Below are 20563 nucleotides of genomic sequence, written 5' to 3'. Positions count from 1 at the left end.
AGCGGAGCACGCCGCCCGAGACGAGGAGACAGACCGCCTCTGAGGATGGCGCAGGAGGAATGAAGGCAGGAGACGGCGCCGAGAAGGGAGCTGAACGGACGGAGGCAGGTAAAGGGGACGTCTCTACCCCGAGCCGAGAAATCGTGTACCTGTCCCAGCTCCCCGTCGCAGAGCCCGAAATTCCCCCTGCCGTGCCCGTCGCTGCATCGTCACCGTGCCAGACTAGGCCTCAAGCAGAAGCCGCGGCCGCGACCCCTGTGACGTCACACGCCTCGACCCTGAGCGCGGCAAAGCAGGAAATACCATCGGCCTGGTCGCAAGGCCTAGTACCTCCGGGCGCCGCAATACCAACAGCGCCCCCTACCTCCGCGGAGCCACCGGCCTGGTCGCAGGGCCGAGTAACCCAGGGCGCCGCCGTTCTTACGGTGCCCTTTGCCTTTAGGGTGCCCCAAGCCTGGTCGCAAGGCCTGGTCGACCCGGGCGCCGCTACCATCAACGCGCCCTCAACATCTAGAGTGCCGCACCTGGGTGAAGACCTGTTCGCCCAGCATACGTGCCCGGATGGGCAGCCCTTTGTATGGCCCCAGGAGTATATTCAGCTGGAACTCCAGAGAGCAAGGCCCATGTGCGAGCCCCTGATTCCGGCTCCGAAGCCCGTAAGGAGGACCTCGCCCCCACTGGAGGAGATCCAGTTCGAGTGGGACCCCACCGGAGAAGACCTCATGGGGTTCACTCAGGAGACTCGGGCGGCCGCAGCGGAGCGTGCAGAGTGCTGCCGGCAGCAGCTCGAGGTCTTCGAGAGGGAGCGGAGAGAGAGGCGGGTCCGGGAACAGCAAATGCAGATAAGGAGTGCGGAGCAGAAGAGCCGGACCAGGAGGAAACCCCGTGCAGCTCATGGTCCCCGTGCCACCGGGACTGTGATAAAATTCAATATGCAGCACGGATGGGGCTTTATCAGAGACCATCAGACCCCCGGCGACGTCTTTGTAACCCGCAGAGACGTAGAAAGCCATCTGCCGGAGGGACACAGAGGTCGTGACCTGTATGTAGGGGACGAGGTCACCTTCACCCGGCACAAGTGTGCCAAAGGACCCTACGCCCTCCATGTGCATCGCCTGACGGAGGAGGAGCTGCGGTGTGAGGAGGAGCAAGAGGACCCGGACGGGTCTGAAGAATCTAAAGAAGGAGCAGGAGGACGCCGTCGTTGAAGTACGGTAGAGAGAGACTGTACATAGTTACCCGTCAGGGTATAAGAACTGTTCTAGTTAAAATATAGTCCCCGTTGGGACCAGCCAATTGAACTGAAACCCGTGTGTCCCTATTCCCACTGACCGAGGACTGAGAGCGGCCATATTTCCCTTGTATATAGTTGCGCTTCCTAAAGCGCCCCCTACCGGTTTTATAGGAAACTGTTTTCTTCCAAGAGAGACTGTCGCACCTTACCCGGTCACAAGTTGCAGCGTGGCCGGAGGAACAAGAATGTTTCTAATGAGGAGTTTTATATGAAAAGTTTTATGATATATATATATTGTTTTATATGTTGATGTTTATGAAAAAAAAAATTGTATGTTTTGATGTTTTGTTATCTTACAGCCCGAGGACGTGCTGTGATTTACCAGGGGGGAATGTAGCACCCTGAGGATTCGGCTGCTACAGGGGTATTGCACCTCAACCCAGAGGTGTGATATTCCACTCCCGGGTAAGGATGGAGTGTGGAACTGAGCTCAGTTAGCTGCATGCACTACACACATCCCATTTCCGAGGGACAGACCGATGGTACTCCCACTAGAGAAATGTGCAGGTACGACAGTGTCTGTTCCTGGCTGGAGTGGGAGGGGGGTGGAACATCCCAGTAGTGTAGGGGCAGATAGGGGGAGCAGCCTGGGTAAAGCTAGGAGCTCATTGGGTGCTGGTCACCTGAGCTCACACATAGAGGGAGTATATAAGGTGGGCACCATCTTAGGACAGGGTCAGTCTGTCAGAGTTTAGTCAGAGGAGCAGAGCAGAGAAGCTCAGCCAGAAGGGCTGACAGGGAGTTGTGGTTCCGGCTGGGCCCAGCTCCAAGGCCAAGAGAGAGAGAGAGGAGTCAGAAGGACCCAGAGAAAACAAGCAGGAACCCCAAGACCCCAGAATACAAACAACAGGGTGAAGGGTTGGCACCTAGGGTACCGGATCCCAAGCTGGCAGAGAGAAAAGCACACCTTAGCCAGAGACCGGAGGTCGTGGGCAGGATCTGCCACGACCCTCACCAAATCCACCAGGAAGGCAGACCAAGTATAGGGTCAGGGAACCCAGAGGAGGTGTACCCACCAAGAGACCCGAGGGAGCCGGACATAGGTGGATCCCTGGTGAGAAAGGCCAGAAGAGAGGGAAAGTCAGACAGGAGCTCAGGACCACGCTCCAGAACTGCCTGGGGGTTAGCCGAGTCCAGGACCTGGTGGACGCAGCACGGCTCGGGTGGTCGCTTCAGGCCAGAGTGACCATAAGAACACCCGTAAGTAAAAACCCCTGAACTGCACAGCCCGACTCTGAGTCTTCTTGCTGATTCATCCTGCACCTTCACAACCACCATCCTCTACATCTGACCCCCTGAGGCTATACCCCTCCCGTTGGGGGTTATACTACCAAAGCTGCACACATACCAACAGCCTCAGCGGACCCTGCTGCAGCGGCGGCCTTTTGACCGCAAATCAACGGGTGGCGTAGTCGACACAAAGAACTCTAATAACATCTGTAGGACTGCCACACACTGAGTTTGACACCCTGGGCACGGACCGGGTCACAGCCACTCGGAGACTACAACCCCCATCTGATCCGGCTCCGGGTATCCCTAACAACATGGCCCAGGGGGCGCGTCACTGCACAACAAATGCTCAGTAGATACACACATTGTAAGGGGGAAGACCAGGGTGTAAGTACTTTCAGAGCAAGGGATCCGGAACTGCCGGGGCCGTGCCTCTGGTTGCAGGGGGAAGACAGACTGCGAGCACAGGAGTCAGGTGACTGGGAAGCTAGGGGCGTTTCCAGAGTGAGAGCTGGGAGGTCAGGTGACCGGGAGACTGGTGGCGTGGGTAAAGAGAGGAAGAGACGAGGACATTTGCGCGGGAAAGCGGAGCTGGGTCCTTCTCAGCAGAGCAGTGTGAGAGGTCCAGGCTCCTGACTCCAGGACTGGGAGCAAGAGCCGAGTGCAGTGGACCGGAGGAGTCAAGCCGACTAGAGAAGAGATGTAGGGACGGTGGAGCCGGGCACTTGAGGTGCCGTGTTATGAACTAGGGGCTCAGCGGGTAAAACCGGAGACCGCCCACTGCCGCCAGAAGATGGAGCATTGCTTAGGCGGGTACGCCTGAAGAAATCAACATCAGCCTCAGCTGGCAACTGCCTTGTGGAGGAAAAGAGTCAGCTAAGTGTAAAAAACTGTCGTTTACAACCAGTTCGACTCTGCTATATCTAGTTAAACTGTGAACTGTCAGTTAAAGACTTTTACCTGCCACTTTCCTTGTTTTCCCCCATATTTTCCCGTTACTCCCTGCGTGGAGATTTACCCTGTTATTATAAACTTCCCCTGTTTATTAACCCTGTATTGGCTGCTCTGTGTTTCTGTGTCACTGCATCTAAAGTACCCGTGTTACACACATTACACACAACGCATGTATGCTGGACAACACATGTTCATATAAACACATACAGATATCTCACAGACCGCACACACTGCACACACCTCACATACACACACTGCTTTATATTGCAGGAGCAACACAGAACACAGGTGGACACAGGAGCACTTATCTGGCAGCTCAGGTTGGTAGGTGCCAGTCTCTCCCCCTCAGAGGTCCATGCAGGAGGACAGGAACAGGCTCCTCTTTCAATTCCAGGTCCTCATCAAAGGTCCTGAAGCTCCCCAGACAGACAGCAAGATCTGAGGTGACATCAAGGTCACATGACAAGTCACACGATCGTGATGTCACTACAGGTCCTCAACCAGTCTCTACATCAGAAGCTTCACTGACAATGCTATTATCAGTGAAGCTCCTGCTGTAGACAGTGGGGGCCCGATGTGGGGGGTGGGGCTCCGATGCGGACGCTGACATCGGGCCCTCCTGGCTCACGGGCCCCATAGCAGTCGCGTGGCCTGCCGCCATTGGAGGTACACCACTAAATTTAAACAAGAGGAATGGGGGCCTGGCTCACAATCTTACAAACTCTAAGGAAATAGCGGTGGCACAAAAGGTAAAAAGTACTTGTTGTGTGTGGTCCAGCCATCTTTATCGTAAATGAGGGTTTTGAGTACAGTTGTATGAGCCAGTCACAAGCCAGTGGTTAATGCTAATTGATAAAAATAAACTATTAACACTATTTTTTAAAGTATTATTATTTTGTAGTATTTTTTCAGCAGCTGCCTAAATATTTTGCACAGCACTGTATATGTATAAAGTGATATTAGAATTTCCTATCTCTGCCAATGCTTTGGTATCTTAGAGATCTGTGGTAGATCAGATCTTAGCTGAAAGGAGGAGTATGTTATCCCTGGGGAAGAATACATGCGTAATAGCGCATCTGATTGAGAATACCAAAATTATTTGTTACCATGGATTCGATAAAAAAATTTAACATTGAAGGCATAGGAGGTACAGCTACAGGATGGATCCACAGGAGGCAATGTACTCTGTGTTACACATCCATATAACACAGTTTTTCATATGGTAGTATTGATCTATTTCAACGGCTGAACAAAATCATCCACATGCTTTAGGAGCAGAGTTTGGAACTCTTTAATATTGAATGGTCTCGGCAGCTCACCTGCACAGGTCAGGAACCCTTTTCACATTCATGCTATGTATTCTAATCCTTTCCTTTGCACAAATATAAGGGCAAAGAACAGCGAACAGCACATCTAATAGCAAGTGTGGTTAATATAAGCCCCAGGTCCCCAGGCAATCTATTAAATTACTTGTTTGAGCCTGTTAGATACATTGAAAAACAAGCACAGCGCTGCAGGTCGGCACGGCACAGTTATCCTCTTTATGAATAAAAATAACAAAATTATGGAATGTTGGAAAGTAGGTTTTATTACATGGACCAGAATCTGAATCATTGTTTTGTCTAATCTGCATGTTATGGAAACTGCAGCATTAAATCATTAATAGACCTGATAGATTGTCTGGGGAAATCCCATTCAATTTAACCCTATAGATTTTACTGTGCAGGACTGGACTGGAAAACGTTCTATGCCAATTTTAACGACGGACATGCATCAAATCCCTTTAGTTAGATAGCGGTCAAAAATGGAAAACTGTCCGTTATGTGAAAAGTATCTGTGAAAAGTAATTATCATGGTAATTACCAGTTACTAAATTTATTCCAGTAGCCCAACCAGTGATTCTTGGACTACCTGTATGATGTCGTAGCCATATATAGCATAATACACAGTTTGCACTCCACTGCCAGAATAAGAACCATGTTACTGGCACTTAGATCCTGGGTCATCATAATTTTTTTCCCATTTTGTGTTTGGTTAGTTTGCTCCTTCTAATGACCTGGGTGTGAATTCAATTGCCTTTTTGATTAAGGAGAAACCTCATTATGAAACACCCTAAGGTGCCTAATTTGAGTGTCCGTTTTTTGTCAGTTTTCTGAGTCCGATTTTTCATCCATTTTGTTTGTGTGTCCATTTTTAATATTATTGTGGTATCTGTTTTCTTGCATGTGTAAAGCGCCCCACCATGCTACGTGAAAATGGGGGTCCTGGTTAAGTGTTTGTGCTGATGTTACCTCGGCAATATACCTCTGCAGACCGCATACTGACGTTGAGCTGGGCAGGCCAGGACCAGATGTTATGGAGATGGATGATTGAGACCGAAGTCCAACAATAAACTTTTTACTGAACAATAACTTGATGAAAGGTAAATAGATCAGAGAGTAGACAAAACACTTCATAAATACTTAATTTGCAGTATGCAGAGATAGGCACTTTCCGGTTACATATGATGATACATTCCTTTCCTTACGATTCACAACAGTCCAGTAAACCATTATGGGAAGCTCCATCCTCACTTGTGAGGGCCACACAGGTCAAGGTGTAATGCTACAACCACTCACTGTTACTCTCAGTTCCCAACTGGCTAATGTGCATCGGTATGACTCCTCACTGGTGCCTTCAGAGTCCATTTGATGAGGGTCACAGGCTCCTTGCTGTACCACTGCATCTTCAGATCTCCCTAGGAGAACTCATGTCCCAATATGGCGACCAAAGCTTCCTTTCTTTTATCGACAATCGTTTACTTAAGTCCTGTTTATTTAAGAAAAGGAATCCTTCCTTTTGTTCAATCCCTTTTAAGCGGGCCTCCTTGATCTTCTGCTCCAGTTTGGGCAAGGTCCTGTACGGTTGCAATGGCCGCCCTGGCCCAATTTAAGAACCATACCCTGCTTACCTGAGCGATTATTTACCTTTTAATAAGGCTCCCCTGGCCTGGACTAAGGTCCTTGTCCTTCCCTTTAGTCTCTGCTAGGTTTCCTGCCTAGAATCTAATTTGCCAATGTTTCTTTATGCTTCTTCAGAAAATACTATTTAATGCCTCGTGGTCTTCCCTCCTTGCACACGAACACCTGTTTACATGGATGTCTGCAAGTAGTTAGACCATAGGTCTGTTACTTCTGGTGTACTGTTTCTAACTACTAACAAACAGGAAATTGCAAACTTGTGTGCCCATGTAACTCCTCCCATCCTAGGCTGTTCCCCAACTGTTAACCCTGTCAACTCACTAACTGACTTTTGTTGGGCAGAAAATAGACAAACAACATTTCAAAACATCACAATGCATTATATAACCATCAAATCTTCAAGGGGGAGTCTGGGCAGCTTCTCCCTCCCTTACACATGCAAAAAAAAGTTTTTACTACCCATTATTCTGTAAGAAAGGGACAGCACTGATTGCATCCAAATGCTATCTGTTTTATTGAAGAACCTTTTTACTTGAATGTGTAAATATGATCAAAAATGGATATGTCTTCTTTTTTTCTGCAGAAAAAAAATAGTTTTTATTGTGTAAAAGTGCTAAAACATAAAAAAAGATATAAATGTGGTACCGCTGTAAATGTACAGATACGAAGATTAACGCTGCCTTATCAATTTTATTTTATTTTTTTTTGTTGTTTTTTCTTTCTTCTGCCTCCCAAAAATTGGAATAGAAAGTGATCAAAAAATGTCACGTGCCCGAAAATGGTACTAAGAAAAATATCAACTTGTCCCGCAAAAAACAACCCCTTACATGACTCTGTCGGCAGAAATATGGAAAAATTATAGCTCTCAAAATATGACGATGCAAAAACTAGTCTTTGTAAAAAAAAAGGGTTTTTTAGTGTGTGACAGCTACCAAACATAAAAACCAGATATAAATCTGGTATCACTGTAATCGCACCAACCCGAAGAATAAAGTCGTCTAATCACTTATACTGGATGAGGAACGGCGTAAAAAAGAAACACTGGGTTTAGGGTTGTTCTTGGGATAGGGTTGTGTTAGGGTTGTGTTAGGGTTAGGGTTGTGTTAGGGTTAGGGTTACGCTAGGGTGAGGGTTGTGCTAAGGTTAGGGTTAGGGTTGTACTAGGGTTAGGGTTGTGCTAGGGTTAGGGTTGTGCTAGAGTTAGGGTTGTGCTAAGGTTAGGAATGTGCTAGGGTTAGGGTTGTGCTAGGATTAGGGTTGTGCTAGGGTTAGGGTTGTAATAGGGTTGGGGTTAGGGTTGTGCTAGAGTTGGGGTTGTTTTAAGGTTGGGGTTAAGGTTGTGCTGGGGTTGGAATTAAAAAAAATAAAAAAAAAATGACGACAATATGGCAACAAGTATTGAGTGCAAGTGCTCGCTACTTACATCGGGTGTGAGGGTATGCACTGAGTATCGCGGGTGCTTGAGTGACATGCTCAAGTCTCCGCCCCATATGTTTATTGGCTGTTATACAGCCCAAAAAAAACTAGTGGGAATTGCCTGCCATGCACGGGCAATCCCCGCATGTTTTTTTCTGGGTGTCTAACAACCATGAAAACTACGGGGTGGAGACTCGAGAATGTCACTCCAGCACCCGTGATACATGGTGCATACCTGAGCACCCGATGCAAACACAGGTAGCGAGCACTTTCGCTCAAGACTAATGACAACTTATTCAATATGATGACCTCATGTTATCAATTCTGTGTCGTACCTCTGGATTCAAAATGTTCACTATTCCCCTAGATAAAATCATTGAGGGGTCTAGTTTCCAAAATGGTGTCACTTGTTGGGGGGTTTACACTGTTTAGGCACATCAGGGGCTCCCCAAACGCAACATGGCGTCTGCTAATTATTCAAGCAAATTTTACATTCAAAAAGTCAAATGGCGCTCCTTCCCTTCCGAACCCTGCCGTGCGCCCAAACAGTGGTTTTCTCCCACATATGGGGTATCTGCTAACTCAGGATAAATTTTGTGGTCCATTTTTTCCTGTTACCGTTGCGAAAATAAAAAAAATTGGGTCTAAATTAACATTTTTGTGAAAAAAAATCAATGTTAATTTTTTTCTTCCACATTCCAAAAATTCCTGTGAAGCACCTGAAGGGTTAATCAACTTCTTTAATGTGGTTTTGAGCACCTTGAGGGGTGCAGTTTTTAGAATGGTGTCACTTTTGGGTATTTTATGTCATAAAGACGCCTCAAAGTCACTTCAAATGTGATGTGGTCCCTAAAAAAATGCTTTTGTAAATTTTGTTGGAAAAATGAGAAAACGCTTTTCAGCTTTTAATCCTTATAACTTTCTAACCCCCAAAAAATTTGGTTCCAAAATTGTGCTGATGTAAAGTAGACATGTGGGAAATGTTATTTATTAATTATTTTTGTGACATATCTCTCTGATTTAAGGGCATGAAAATTCAAATTTTAAAAATGTAGAAATTTTTGCAAAACTTCCGTTTTTTTCACAAATAAACGCAAGTCATATCGAAGAAATTTTACCACTATCATGAAGTACAACATGTCACGAAAAAACACTCTCAGAATCAGGGGGATCCGTTTAAGCGTTCTAGAGTAATTACCTCATAAAGTGACAGTGGTCAGAATTGTAAAAATTGGCCTGGTCATTAACGTGCAAACCACCTTCGGGGGTAAAAGGGTTAAATCCCCCTACCTTTCGCCCCATTCAAAAGAAAACAATAAAAAAAACAAATATACATATATTTGGCATCGCCGCTTTCAGAATCGCCCTGAAAATGATGCACGACAGAGCACCATTATAGTCTATTTCCCCATCGGCTCAAACGCCTGAATCCTGTTTTGGGGGTTCTAACGTAAGCCTAATAGGACAAACGAATGGATGTCAGAATGCAGTGTGAAAGCACCCTAAATTTACTGGGTGCAGCATTGTGACACAATCAGCATTCTTAGATGCAGTATGAAGCACAGCTGAGAAAGCTGTCCCCTGCTCACACCAGCCACTATATCCATTGTCTATTGAGAGTGAACTGCTTATCACAGGAGGGGTCGGAGTTGGACCAGAGCTCAAGCACTGTTGTAATCCAGGCAATGATAATATCTTAGGGATATAACCTTCACTGTAAGTAAACAACAGCACACAGTCTGGTAAGTAACACATTGTTGAAATCTGTGTTTTAACCCCTACCTCATGCTGTCCTCATATTACATTGAAAACCTGCTGACGGATTACCTTTAAGGCTGCGTGCCCACTATGTGTTTTTCAAGCGTTTTTGCTTTAAAAAACGCTTGGTAATACGTGCCCCATGGTTCCCAATGATAATCTGCATGTACTGTGCACATGCTGTGGAAATTTCCGCTTCGGATTATCATTGCGGAAAAATACGCAGCATGTCCATTAATTTTGCGGACACGCAGCGTAATCGCCACCATTGACTTGCATTGGACCACGTGACATCCGCATCACTGCATCTGCACAAGCGGATATCACACGGTTCAATGTGCGGATGGTACCCAGGTCTGGAGGAGAGGAGACTCTCATCCAGACCTGGGTACCATAGAAACTGTAAAAAAAAAGAATTTAAAATAAAAAATAAAGATTATACTTACCTTCCGATGTCCTCCCGGTGTTTTCTCCCCTCCGTCTGCTCTGCTGTATGGGTCGCGTTGTTGTGAAGGACCAGCCATGACGTCATTGAGTCATGTGACCTGTCACATGACTCAATGACTTCACTGCAGGTCCTTCACACCACCGCGAGCCGCCCAATACACCGGAAGGAGCGGAGAAAACACCAGGAGGAAATCGGAAGGTGAGTATAATCTTTATTTTTTATTTTTTACCATTCTTATTCTTTTTTTTTTTAACTAACTTGGTCACACTACTATAAATCCATGCCGGTTGCATGGATTTATATAGTGTGGACAAGTTGTCAAGCACTTTTCCAAGTGATGCTAAAATCGCTTGGAAAAGCGCTTGATAACCCGCATGCAGAAATGCATGCAAAGAACCTTGACAAACGCTTCTACCTGGCGGGAAAAACGCATGTAAAAACCGCATGCGTTTTTCCTGCCAGGGAGAAGCGGAAAAAATATGCAGCATTTCCGCATCGTGGGCACATAGCCTAACTCTGCAGTCTGCTATGTACTGGGCTACACACAGGCTGCAGGAGCCAAACTGACTAAAACATTAATGAAAAAACTATGCTTTACAGACACAAGCGCTTGAATTTAAGTGAATAAAGTACCACAAGGGTGTACATAACTTTTATTTTTACTAGTTTCTAAGTTTTTTCTATATTATAATTATTGTTTGATTAATTATAATTATTTTCTTATTGTCCTGCACAGTATGACCAAAACTAATACCAACATGTCTAAATCCTTGGGTCAGTTAGGCTATGTGCCCACAGTGCAGAAATGCTACGGATTTTTTCCTGAGCGTTTCTGCATCTCCCTGGCAGAAAAAACGCATGCGGATTGTACATGCGGATTGTACATGCATTTTTCCTGCCAGGGTGAAGCGGATGTGATGCGTTCTTCACATGCATTTCCGCATGCGGGTTGACAAGCGCTTTCCAAGCGATTTTAGCATCACTTGGAAAGTGCTTGACAACTTGGTCACACTATATAAATCCATGCAAACGGCATGGATTTATATAGTGTGACCGAAAGAACGGTAAAAAATAAAAAAATAAATCTATACTTACCTTCTCATGGCCCCCGCAGTCCTGCTTCGCTCGGTCCTGGCTTGCCGGCAGTTCGCGGGACACTACACTGAAGGACCTGCCATCACATGACTATGATGTCAGCGCATGTCCTTCAGTCCACCGCGAGCTGCCGGCAAGCGAAGACAAGGAGACCCGGGGCCATCAGAAGGTAAATATAATATTTATTTTTTATTTTATTCTTTTTTTTTTACAGGTACTATGGTACCCGGGTCTGGAGGAGAGTCTCCTGTCCTCCACACCCGGGTACCATCCGCACATTGAAACGCTTGGTATCTGCATGCACAGATCCAGTGATGCAGATTCCATGCGTTCCAATGAAAGTCAATGGCGGAAACGCAGCATTTCCACAAAATAATTGGTAGTGCTGCGTTTTTTTCCGCAATGATAATCCGCAGCGGAAATTTCCGCAGCATGTGCACAGCACATGCGGATTATCATTGGGGAACATGGCAGGCCTTCTACCAAGCGTTTTTTAAGCGTTTTTGCCGCTGCAGAAACGCTTAAAAAACGCATCGTGGGCACACAGCCTCACAGAGGTATCTTTTGTGTGAGGATGAGGCTTTATAGATGAATACGACAATCTACTCCTCTGCTTTGTCTAAGCTAATTTCTGGCACTGAAGATACGGCAATGTTTGAGAGGAGGTGACAGCCTTACCTGCAGCTGACTGCACAAATTCTTCACTTCATTCACTTCTTTATCGCCATGAGGAATGATTCGCACGACTTTGTCACTGCCGTAAATGAAACAAACACGACAATGAGAATCTGAAGTGTAAGCTGATAACAGCATTATAAAATGTTCACAACAGCAAAAAAAAAATACTGAAGGCTAATGACATACTGTGTGTCTATAAGACATCTTACAATGGAGGCAACAAAGCTTCCACTTATGCCTGTAACGAAGATGACATGTATTACTTGATAAACAAATTCCTTTTAATAAACTTTCACCAAAAGAGGTGAATTTACCAAAATATGGCATCTCCAATGGGTGTTTGGCTTCTGATGCATGGACTTCAGGAGCGCTGACAGAAAGGAGACCACCGGCATACACTTAAAAATATTGTTTGATTTTATTTTTTAAAAAAGGACATCCCGCAGATACACATTTATAAATCACTGAGGCTATGATATCTTTGTTACCACCTCTGAGCTGTCCAACTGCTTTTAGGTATGTTTCCTGGTGAATGTTTATCTTGTTGATTTCTATTGTTACACTCCAGTCCCGGATATCCCAGGCTCTGCTTTATTCACCTCGATCCACTGCCCTCTGTTGTCCTCCACGTTGGGTTTTGCAGGTTGCCTGGCGTGGCTTAGTGATGTCATCTTCATAATCCTATTTAAGGCTCATTAGGACACACCTTTGTCTTAGGATTGGGTCCACTTCACAAAGAGAGCCTCATACATTGGAGATTTCTGGACTGCCTGCCTTTGCTTCTACTTCATCTCCCATACTGTACCTTTTTCTTGGCACATTAGTGAGTCACGTTTGATTTTCCCCATAGCTCCCTTGTCTCATCTGTTTATTTGCAGTTATCTATCTACAGATGCTTGAGACCTGGACCAGTCATGAACCTCAATCCCAACAAAGTGGTTAGAAGCAGGCGAAATGATGCTGTCTGGTTGATTCCTTCCCTGAGCTTTACAGAGATCCGACCATGACACCTTTTATGTGGATTTTAAGTATCAGTCATCTAGTTTGCGAATACATTTTCCCTATAATATAAAAAGCTTACTGCCAAGTTGCCAAGGTCATTTTACCTTTATATTCAAAGTCAAATACAATACAGAAGTCAAGCTGGAAAACAGCACAACAAAAGAGAAAAAAACATGAATGTAGTTTTATTATATTGCTGTTAATAAATACAAGATTTGTCCATTTATATACTACAATTTGAAGCTTTTCATTGAAGTCCGAAAAATATGCCCCCCTCCCTACACACATTATATAACTTCCACCAACAATCTCATACTTTATATGGGGGTAGCATGAAGGTCCCCCCAACATTTGATCTATGGGAAATACTAATTTGTCACGTTGATCTCTGTAAATGACAGAGTTGTCTGAGGGGCTTATCCCCCTCTCTGTGTGATCAGTCCGAGTGCATGTTTTTGGCTGAAGATCATTTGACTGGCATTTATCTCATATGTATAGCCAACGATAAGATGGAAATACACAATAAAAAAATATCAAAAGAGCTATAGATCGCCCTGATTTCTACCTGTGTATATAGGTCTCAGAATGGAATGCTTTTCTCTTCTAAGCACCTTTGAAATTCTTTCTCCCCTCCTTGAGATTCTGTGCTTGGCACCTGCTGGCTTGTGCATTCCAGGCCTCATAACTCCTGCCAAAGAACATGGTGCCACCACAGGGGGTGATCCCAGCACTGAAATGTCAAACTAGACTCTTACTGATTCCTACCTTTCACTGCTTAAAATTAAGGTGATTCAGGCATCCAGTACAATACGGTTACTTTCCACAAATGTCTAATTTAATAGCTTTAAATCTTCATTTGCAAAACAGCAAACTGTGAACGTGTTTGTAAATGGCCGGAGGGTTAGCACTGTTCTGAATAACAGATGGCCACAGCAACAAATACTGGCTCTGGGAAAGAATACCAGCTGGACGTCCCAACATGGTAAGGAATTAGTGTATGTAAATCACAACAGTTCACAAGGTTAACTATACGGGTTTTTTGACCTGGTTTACAAGGAAATCTATTTAGATGTGTATGATCTTACCTTTCTTGTATTTATTTATTACTATTAGGGCTCCTGCTCATGGCCGTACGACCAATTTTTTTCTGTGTCAAGCAAGTCCGAGGAAAAAAACGCTGCATGCCCAAGTTTGATCCGATATTCGGATCGCACTCTGCCATGCAAGACAATGAGTGCGTGGAAAACCTCAGACTGCACTCGGATGACGTCTGAGTGCAGTCCGATTTCCATTGACTGACAGAATATTTTTTTCCATCTTCTCCTCATTCGAGAGAACCAGAGCACACTCTGATCATACTCTGATTAAAATCTCCTTACTGATTTGCATAATAGACCCGATTCTCTAAGATGAGATAATACACCGTCGTCTGCACCTTCCCTTATGCTCACTTTACAAACATGATTATCACTGTCCCCATTGAGGCTCACAAACTAAATTCCCTATCAGTGTGTCTTTGGACGGTGGGAGGAAACCCACAAAGAACATACAAACTCCTTGCAGATGTTTTTTTTTGGTGGGATTTAAACTTTGACCCCTGCGCTGCAAAGCAACAATATTAGCCACTAAGCCACCATGCTGCGAAAAATCAGCAAACTGAATAACATAGTCACATGTGTTGTACCTCCATTACAGATTCTGCTATTTTTACAGACAAAATAGTGGTGCATGCTGTTCTATTTTCTCTGGTAAAATGATCTGCACCATGATGAAAACCACAAAAAAACACATATAAGCAATAAGGTCCTATGTGTCTCCGCCAGATCCATTCATGAGATTTTTCTGTGCCTATAATGAAATAAAGAAACAAAATTCCTAACGTTGATGTGAACATAGTTTGAATATGGTCAGAGCTTCCGTAAAATCGATGTAATACATGTGTAATGTATTTTAACAAAGTGCTGAAAAATATATTTTTTATTGAATATACCTATATAAAAAATATTTAATAAAATCAGAAAATATAAAAGGCAACAAAATCCATAATGTTAACAGAGCAATAAATGTAGCATTGTAAAGCTGGGTACAAAAAAACATATGAATGTACAAAGCCCTAAGTAGAAGACCCAATAGTCAAAGCGTAATTATATGCCCAAAAATACATGTACTAATTCATAGGTGTGTGGCAAAAATGCTCTTACCCACAGTATAATGCAATCTTCATAGTTTCTACAAGAACATAGTCCCTAATGAACGTTTCGCATGTTTAGATTTTGCTTCCTCAGGGGGTCTGAAGTATTAAACTTTCCCAGAAAGTTTTAAATGTCCTAAACTCTGATCACATGAGGGGAGGCCAGAGAATGTGATCCGATCTAGTCGGCGCATGCACTGATACTGATTGTTGTCATCCCCATTAGCTTAAATTGCCAAATAAAAATATACTAATAATCATACAGAAAGAAAAATTCTGTGCAGGGTCAGCAATTATATTTCTAAATACAGTAATTCTTATGTTCGATTACAGATCTTAAAAGGACAAGCTTCCCATCATTCAATCAGTGTTAAAGGGATTCTCCAAATTATAAAAATGGCTGCCAATACTGTAAAATAACGAAATCCTCACTATTCTCCTATTCTCTCATCCTGCATCCTGCAATCCAGCGCTATCCCCCTTGGCAGCACTTCTGGTGTTTGTTAACATTTGGGCAGCACATGACCAATGCAGCCAATCAGTGACCGCAACAGACCAGGAGCACTGTAGGAGGGTCAGCACTGGTTGCAGTGTGCAGCATATCTGGCCCTTGTGGATGTACCCTAAATGTTATTGGTAATTAGTTCATGGACAAACACAAGGTATTTTCTGTTTCTAAAGTTTGTATAGTGTCTGTATGTATATTTCTACTTTTAGGCCACGTTCACGTTCAGTATTTGGTCAGTATTTGTAAGCCAAAATCAGGAGTGGAACAATCAGAGGAAAAGTATAATAGAAACACGTCACCACTTCTGTATTTATCACCTACTCCTGGTTTTGGCTGACAAATACTAATGTAAAATACTGACCACATACTGAACGTGTGAACCTGGCCTGAGAAAGAGTTCCTTGATATACATGCTGCAGAATCTACAGCTGGGGGTCGTCATATCCATCACTGTAATAAAATGAGGATATATGATGGTGCAAACTTAACAAGTCCTGGGCTTTCGGTAGTGAATGTGACATTTGACATTCAAGCGAACCCCTTCAGCTCTCTACATGAGAATTGTGATGACACAGAAAGGTCACTTATTGTAGTTTTTAGTTACACTTCTGTAATGAACAGCTTGTGGTATAAAGATGACAGGAGTGATAATAATAATTTCTCAGTAAATATGCAAAACTTTAAGAAGGAAATGAGAAAACATCAATAATAATACAACAAGATAAGAAATATTGAATAAACTTATAATTAACTTTTCGAACTGATTTCACGTATTATAATTAATTTTCTTAGAATGATGAATATAAACTGTTTTATTCTTTCAAACAACAATAGTCTGAATAAATAAAATTAGTTATAAATGCAAATCATTTTTTTAAGTATTGCCAATCTGAATTGCACTATTCATGTAGCCTAGAAACATGACACAGTTTGTAGAAAAAGTGAATAAATCAGGGAACCTGTAACATTAAAGATTCAGCCCTAGCTTATCTTATAGAGCAAGAGGAGTTTTGAGGTAAAAGGTTTAGCGTAATTTGTAATTTATTATTCTAAATTGCTGCTCATACAGGGCTTAGGAAACCAATGAGTTGTCTCACTCAGTGATTGACAGCTTTGGACATCTGATACATATTAGACTAATATCGACCTAATGAGCCGATATTGACAGGTTCGGCCAACAGTCTAATTTGTATGGGGTCCTCCTGACTATCACTTGATACTGTAGATGATGCTGGGAGATAGAAGGATCAGGCATGTCCGGTTGAACAGAAACGTCTTTACACATAGGACATTGAATATCATGCGCGGCATTCCACTTCAATAACAATACTATTACTAGATGCCCAGGGAAAAAATAGAAATGTGGCCCAGGGCATAAAGAAATGAGCACAAAAAATCCCTTAAAATTATCAATAAACAAATGATAAAAGCACAAAATGTCTAAAAAAAAATGGGACACTATTTAGGCCTTTTGAAACCTGAACAATTGATTATGCAGCATATCGGAGAAACATAACTTCGACCATAGTAACCCTCAATTTTTTGTAGAAAGGTAAAGTTAATGTATTATACATAAGTAGTCATTGAGCATAAAGCATGGGTAGTGGTGTTGTAATAATCATAACAATTACATGTAGCAGTAGTACCATGCTATTGTTGTCGCTTCTGTAGGTCAGGCTGTGTCTCCCTCCACCCCAACATGAGTTTCGCCGATGCATCAGGTTAATCACGTTTTAAGTAGAGATGATCGAACCATTTGGAAGTTTAATGCTTTGGCTTCTCTGAATTACATCAGACGATTTGTTTCACAGCGAATAAATTTGCCCCAAATCTCAATACTGCAAAACCTCACATTGCCCTGAAAATAGGTGTGTACTACTCAGAGGTCTCCTAGGACTGTACTAAACCCATTTTGAGATGCCAACCTTATTAATGTCCAAGTGACCTCAACCTAACAGGCTAGGAGAGAAGGGATGGTTACCACTGGTAAGCAAGAGCTGTATTCAGGTGTCGTCTTCAGGTCTAATATTCGACTACTGCAACAAAGAAGTGTGCAAACAGAAGAGTTACTTTTTTAACAACACGCACACTTTGTTAGGCCGTTGGTTCTTGAATTTCTGGATATTGGAGATTTGTTTTAAAAAAAAAAATGAAAATTGAATTTATTTGCTTAATACTAAAGAGGCCCATATTAGCGTGACTGGTCCACTGGTTTGTTGTACCGTCATCCCCAATAATCCACTACTGTTTTGTCATTGTATGGCAATGAACTGGTATTTTATCTTTGTATGGTATAGTTATTTCTACATTGTATAGAAATACTGTTTGGAGCCAATATTGGAGGCATTAACAAATAATCACAAATGGGGGAAATCTGACAGTACGACAGGTGCTGCAGTGCATAAAATTGTGGAAGAGCTAAAAATGTATTAAAATGGTGATTTTCTGTAAAAGGAATGTGGTTATCACAATTAAGCAATACTGCATCTGTAACTAAGATCTAGAGTTACCAAGTGGAACATGTGAATTGTCATTTTCCAGGTGTGTTGTTATCTCTTTTCCTCTCTAGTTCAATGTCATAGTATAACGCATATGTAATACAGTAAATCGCCAGCATATTTGGAGCATGTAATTGACGCGCCCCCTGGGACATATTCCTTTTTGAGGGGAATACCCGGCACCGGATCAGATGGGGGGTTGTAGTCTCCGAGCGGCTGTGACCCGGCCCCGTGCCCAGGGCGTCAAGCTCAGTGTTATGTGGCAGCTTTACAGATGTTACTAAAGTTCTTTTGTGTCGACTACGCCACCCGTTGTGATGCGGTCACTGTGGCCGCCGCTGCAGCAGGGTCCGCTGAGGCTGATGGTGGATGCGCAGCTTGGTGGGATAACCCCCAACGGGAGGGGTATAGCCTCAGAGGGGACAGGCGCAGAGGATGGGGGTTGTGGTGGTGCGGTGCAGCCGGCAATGAAGACAGACTCGGGTTGTGCAGTTAAGGGTGTTTACTTACTGCTGATGTTCCGGTCACTCCAGCTGCTAGTGACCACCCGAGCCGTGCTGCGTCCACCAGGTCCTGGATCCAGCCAACCCCCAAACAAGTCCAGAGCGTGGCCCTGAGCTCTCCCTCTGTCCTTTCTTCAGCCGTCCCCACCAGTGATTCACCTAGGTCCAGCTCCCTCGGGCCTTCTTTTGGGACACCCTTGGCCCTGGGTTCCCTGACCCTTCATGTGGTGTGCCTTCGGGGTGAATGTGGTGGGTGACCGTGACAGACACTGCCCACGGTCTCCGGTCTCTGGCTGGGGAATGTCTTTGCCCCCACCAGCTTGGGTTCCGGTACCCTCTTGCTGACTCCTCACCCGGTGCTCTAATTTGGGTTCTTGGGTCCCTTCAGTCTTCCCCCTCTGGGTCTTTCTCTGCTCCACTCTCTCTCTCTCCAGGGCTGCTGTTTCCTTCTCTCTCCTCTCCAACTGACTTGTTCTCAGCGTCTGACCCTGATCTAAGTTGGTGCCCTCCTTATATATCCCTCTATGTGTGAGCTCAGGTGACCAGCACCCAATGAGCTCCTATCACTACCCAGACTGCTCCCCCTATCTGCCCCTACACTACATGGGATGTACCACCCCCCTCCCACTCCAGCCAGGAACAGGCTCGGTTGTACCTGCACATTTCTAAGTGGGAGTACCGTCGGCCTGCTCCTCTGGAATGGGATGTATGTAGTGCATGCAGTCTATCTGAGCTCAGTTCCACACTCCTTCCTTACCCGGGAGTGGAATATCACACCTCTGGGTTGAGGTGCAATACCCCTGTAGCAGCCGAATCCTCAGGGTGCTACATTCCCCCCTGGTAAATCACAGCACGTCCTCGGGCTGTAAGACATAAAACACCAAAACATACAAAATTTTTATATGAACATATAAAACATATAAACATTATATATATATAAAACTTTTTATATAAACATTCTCGTAGACTTCTCTTGTCTCTGGTTCCTCCTCCGGACACTGTGCAACGTGTGTCCGGGAAAAGTGCGACAGTCTCTTAGAAAATCTGGTTTTCTATAAAACCGGTAGGGGGCGCTTTAGGACGCGCAACTATATACAGGGAAGTTGGAAGTTGGCCGCTCTCAGTCCTCGGCCAGTTAGAGGAAAGGGAATGGCTGCTCACAGTCCTCAGCCTGTAGGATGAAGGGGTTAACGGGTAAAACAGTTCACTGGTCCCAACGGGGACTATTTTAGCAGCAGCAACAGTTCCAGTTTCAGTTCCTTTATACCCCGATTGGGTAACTATTTACAGCACCTCTCTGCCGCACTCAACGGCGTCTTCCTCCTGCTCTTTGCTTGTAGCTGGTTGTTACTTCAGACCCGTCCGGCCATGTGAGCTGGCTGAACAAGTCCTCTCCCAGACGCGGCACCCTTGGTTTTACGGGTGCGGGCGCGGTGGTGGTGGCGCCCGGGTTGCCCAGGCCTTGCGGCCAGGCCTGGGGCACCTGGAAGGTGAAGGGCACCGTTAGGACGGCGGCACCCTGGGCTACCTGGCCTTGCGGCCAGGCCGGAGGCTCCGCAGAGGTAGGGGGCGCTGTTGGTGTTGCGGCGCCCGGGAATTCTAGGCCCTGCGACCAGGCTGGTGGTACTTCCTGCTTGGTCACGCTCGGGGTCGAGGCGTGTGACGTCACAGGGGTCGCGGCGGCGGCTTCCGGTTGGGGCCTAGTCTGCGTCGGTGACATGGCGTTTTCGGGCACAGCAGGGGGACTTTCGGGCTCTGCGACGGGGAGCTGGGGCAGGTGAGCGGTGTCACGGCTTGGGGTATAGGCGTCCCCTTTACCTGCCTCCATGCGTTCGGCTCCCTCCTCGGCGCCGTCTCCGGCCTTGGGTCCTCCCGCGCCATCCTCAGAGGCGGTCTGCTTCCTCTTCCAGGGTAGCGTGCTCCGCTGACTGGTCTCTGCGTGCTGAGCCATCTCCCGGCTCCACTCCGCCAGTATCTCCCGCTGTACCCGGGCCATCCTCCGTGCGAGGCCCTCCAGGGCAGTTTGTG

At 45.0% G+C, this 20563-nt stretch overlaps 1 protein-coding gene across 1 annotated transcript in view; it reads right to left on the bottom strand.

The window, feature by feature from the left end:
* The window catches only part of CPA6 (carboxypeptidase A6), a 400270-nt gene that overhangs the window by 179600 nt on the left and 200107 nt on the right, over positions 1 to 20563 (bottom strand). Inside the window, exon 2 of the mRNA XM_073679426.1 lies at positions 11834 to 11909. Within this exon, the coding sequence (XP_073535527.1) occupies positions 11834 to 11909 (76 nt within the window). The remainder of the gene's footprint in view (positions 1 to 11833; positions 11910 to 20563) is intronic.

Source organism: Phyllobates terribilis, unplaced genomic scaffold (genome assembly GCF_046119375.1).
Source record: "Phyllobates terribilis strain yellow unplaced genomic scaffold, ASM4611937v1 Scaffold_4__5_contigs__length_816908805, whole genome shotgun sequence".
NCBI classification, from domain to species: Eukaryota; Metazoa; Chordata; class Amphibia; order Anura; family Dendrobatidae; genus Phyllobates; species Phyllobates terribilis.
The sequence above is the reverse complement of the archived record's forward strand: the minus strand, read 5'-3'. Positions and strand labels throughout refer to the sequence as shown.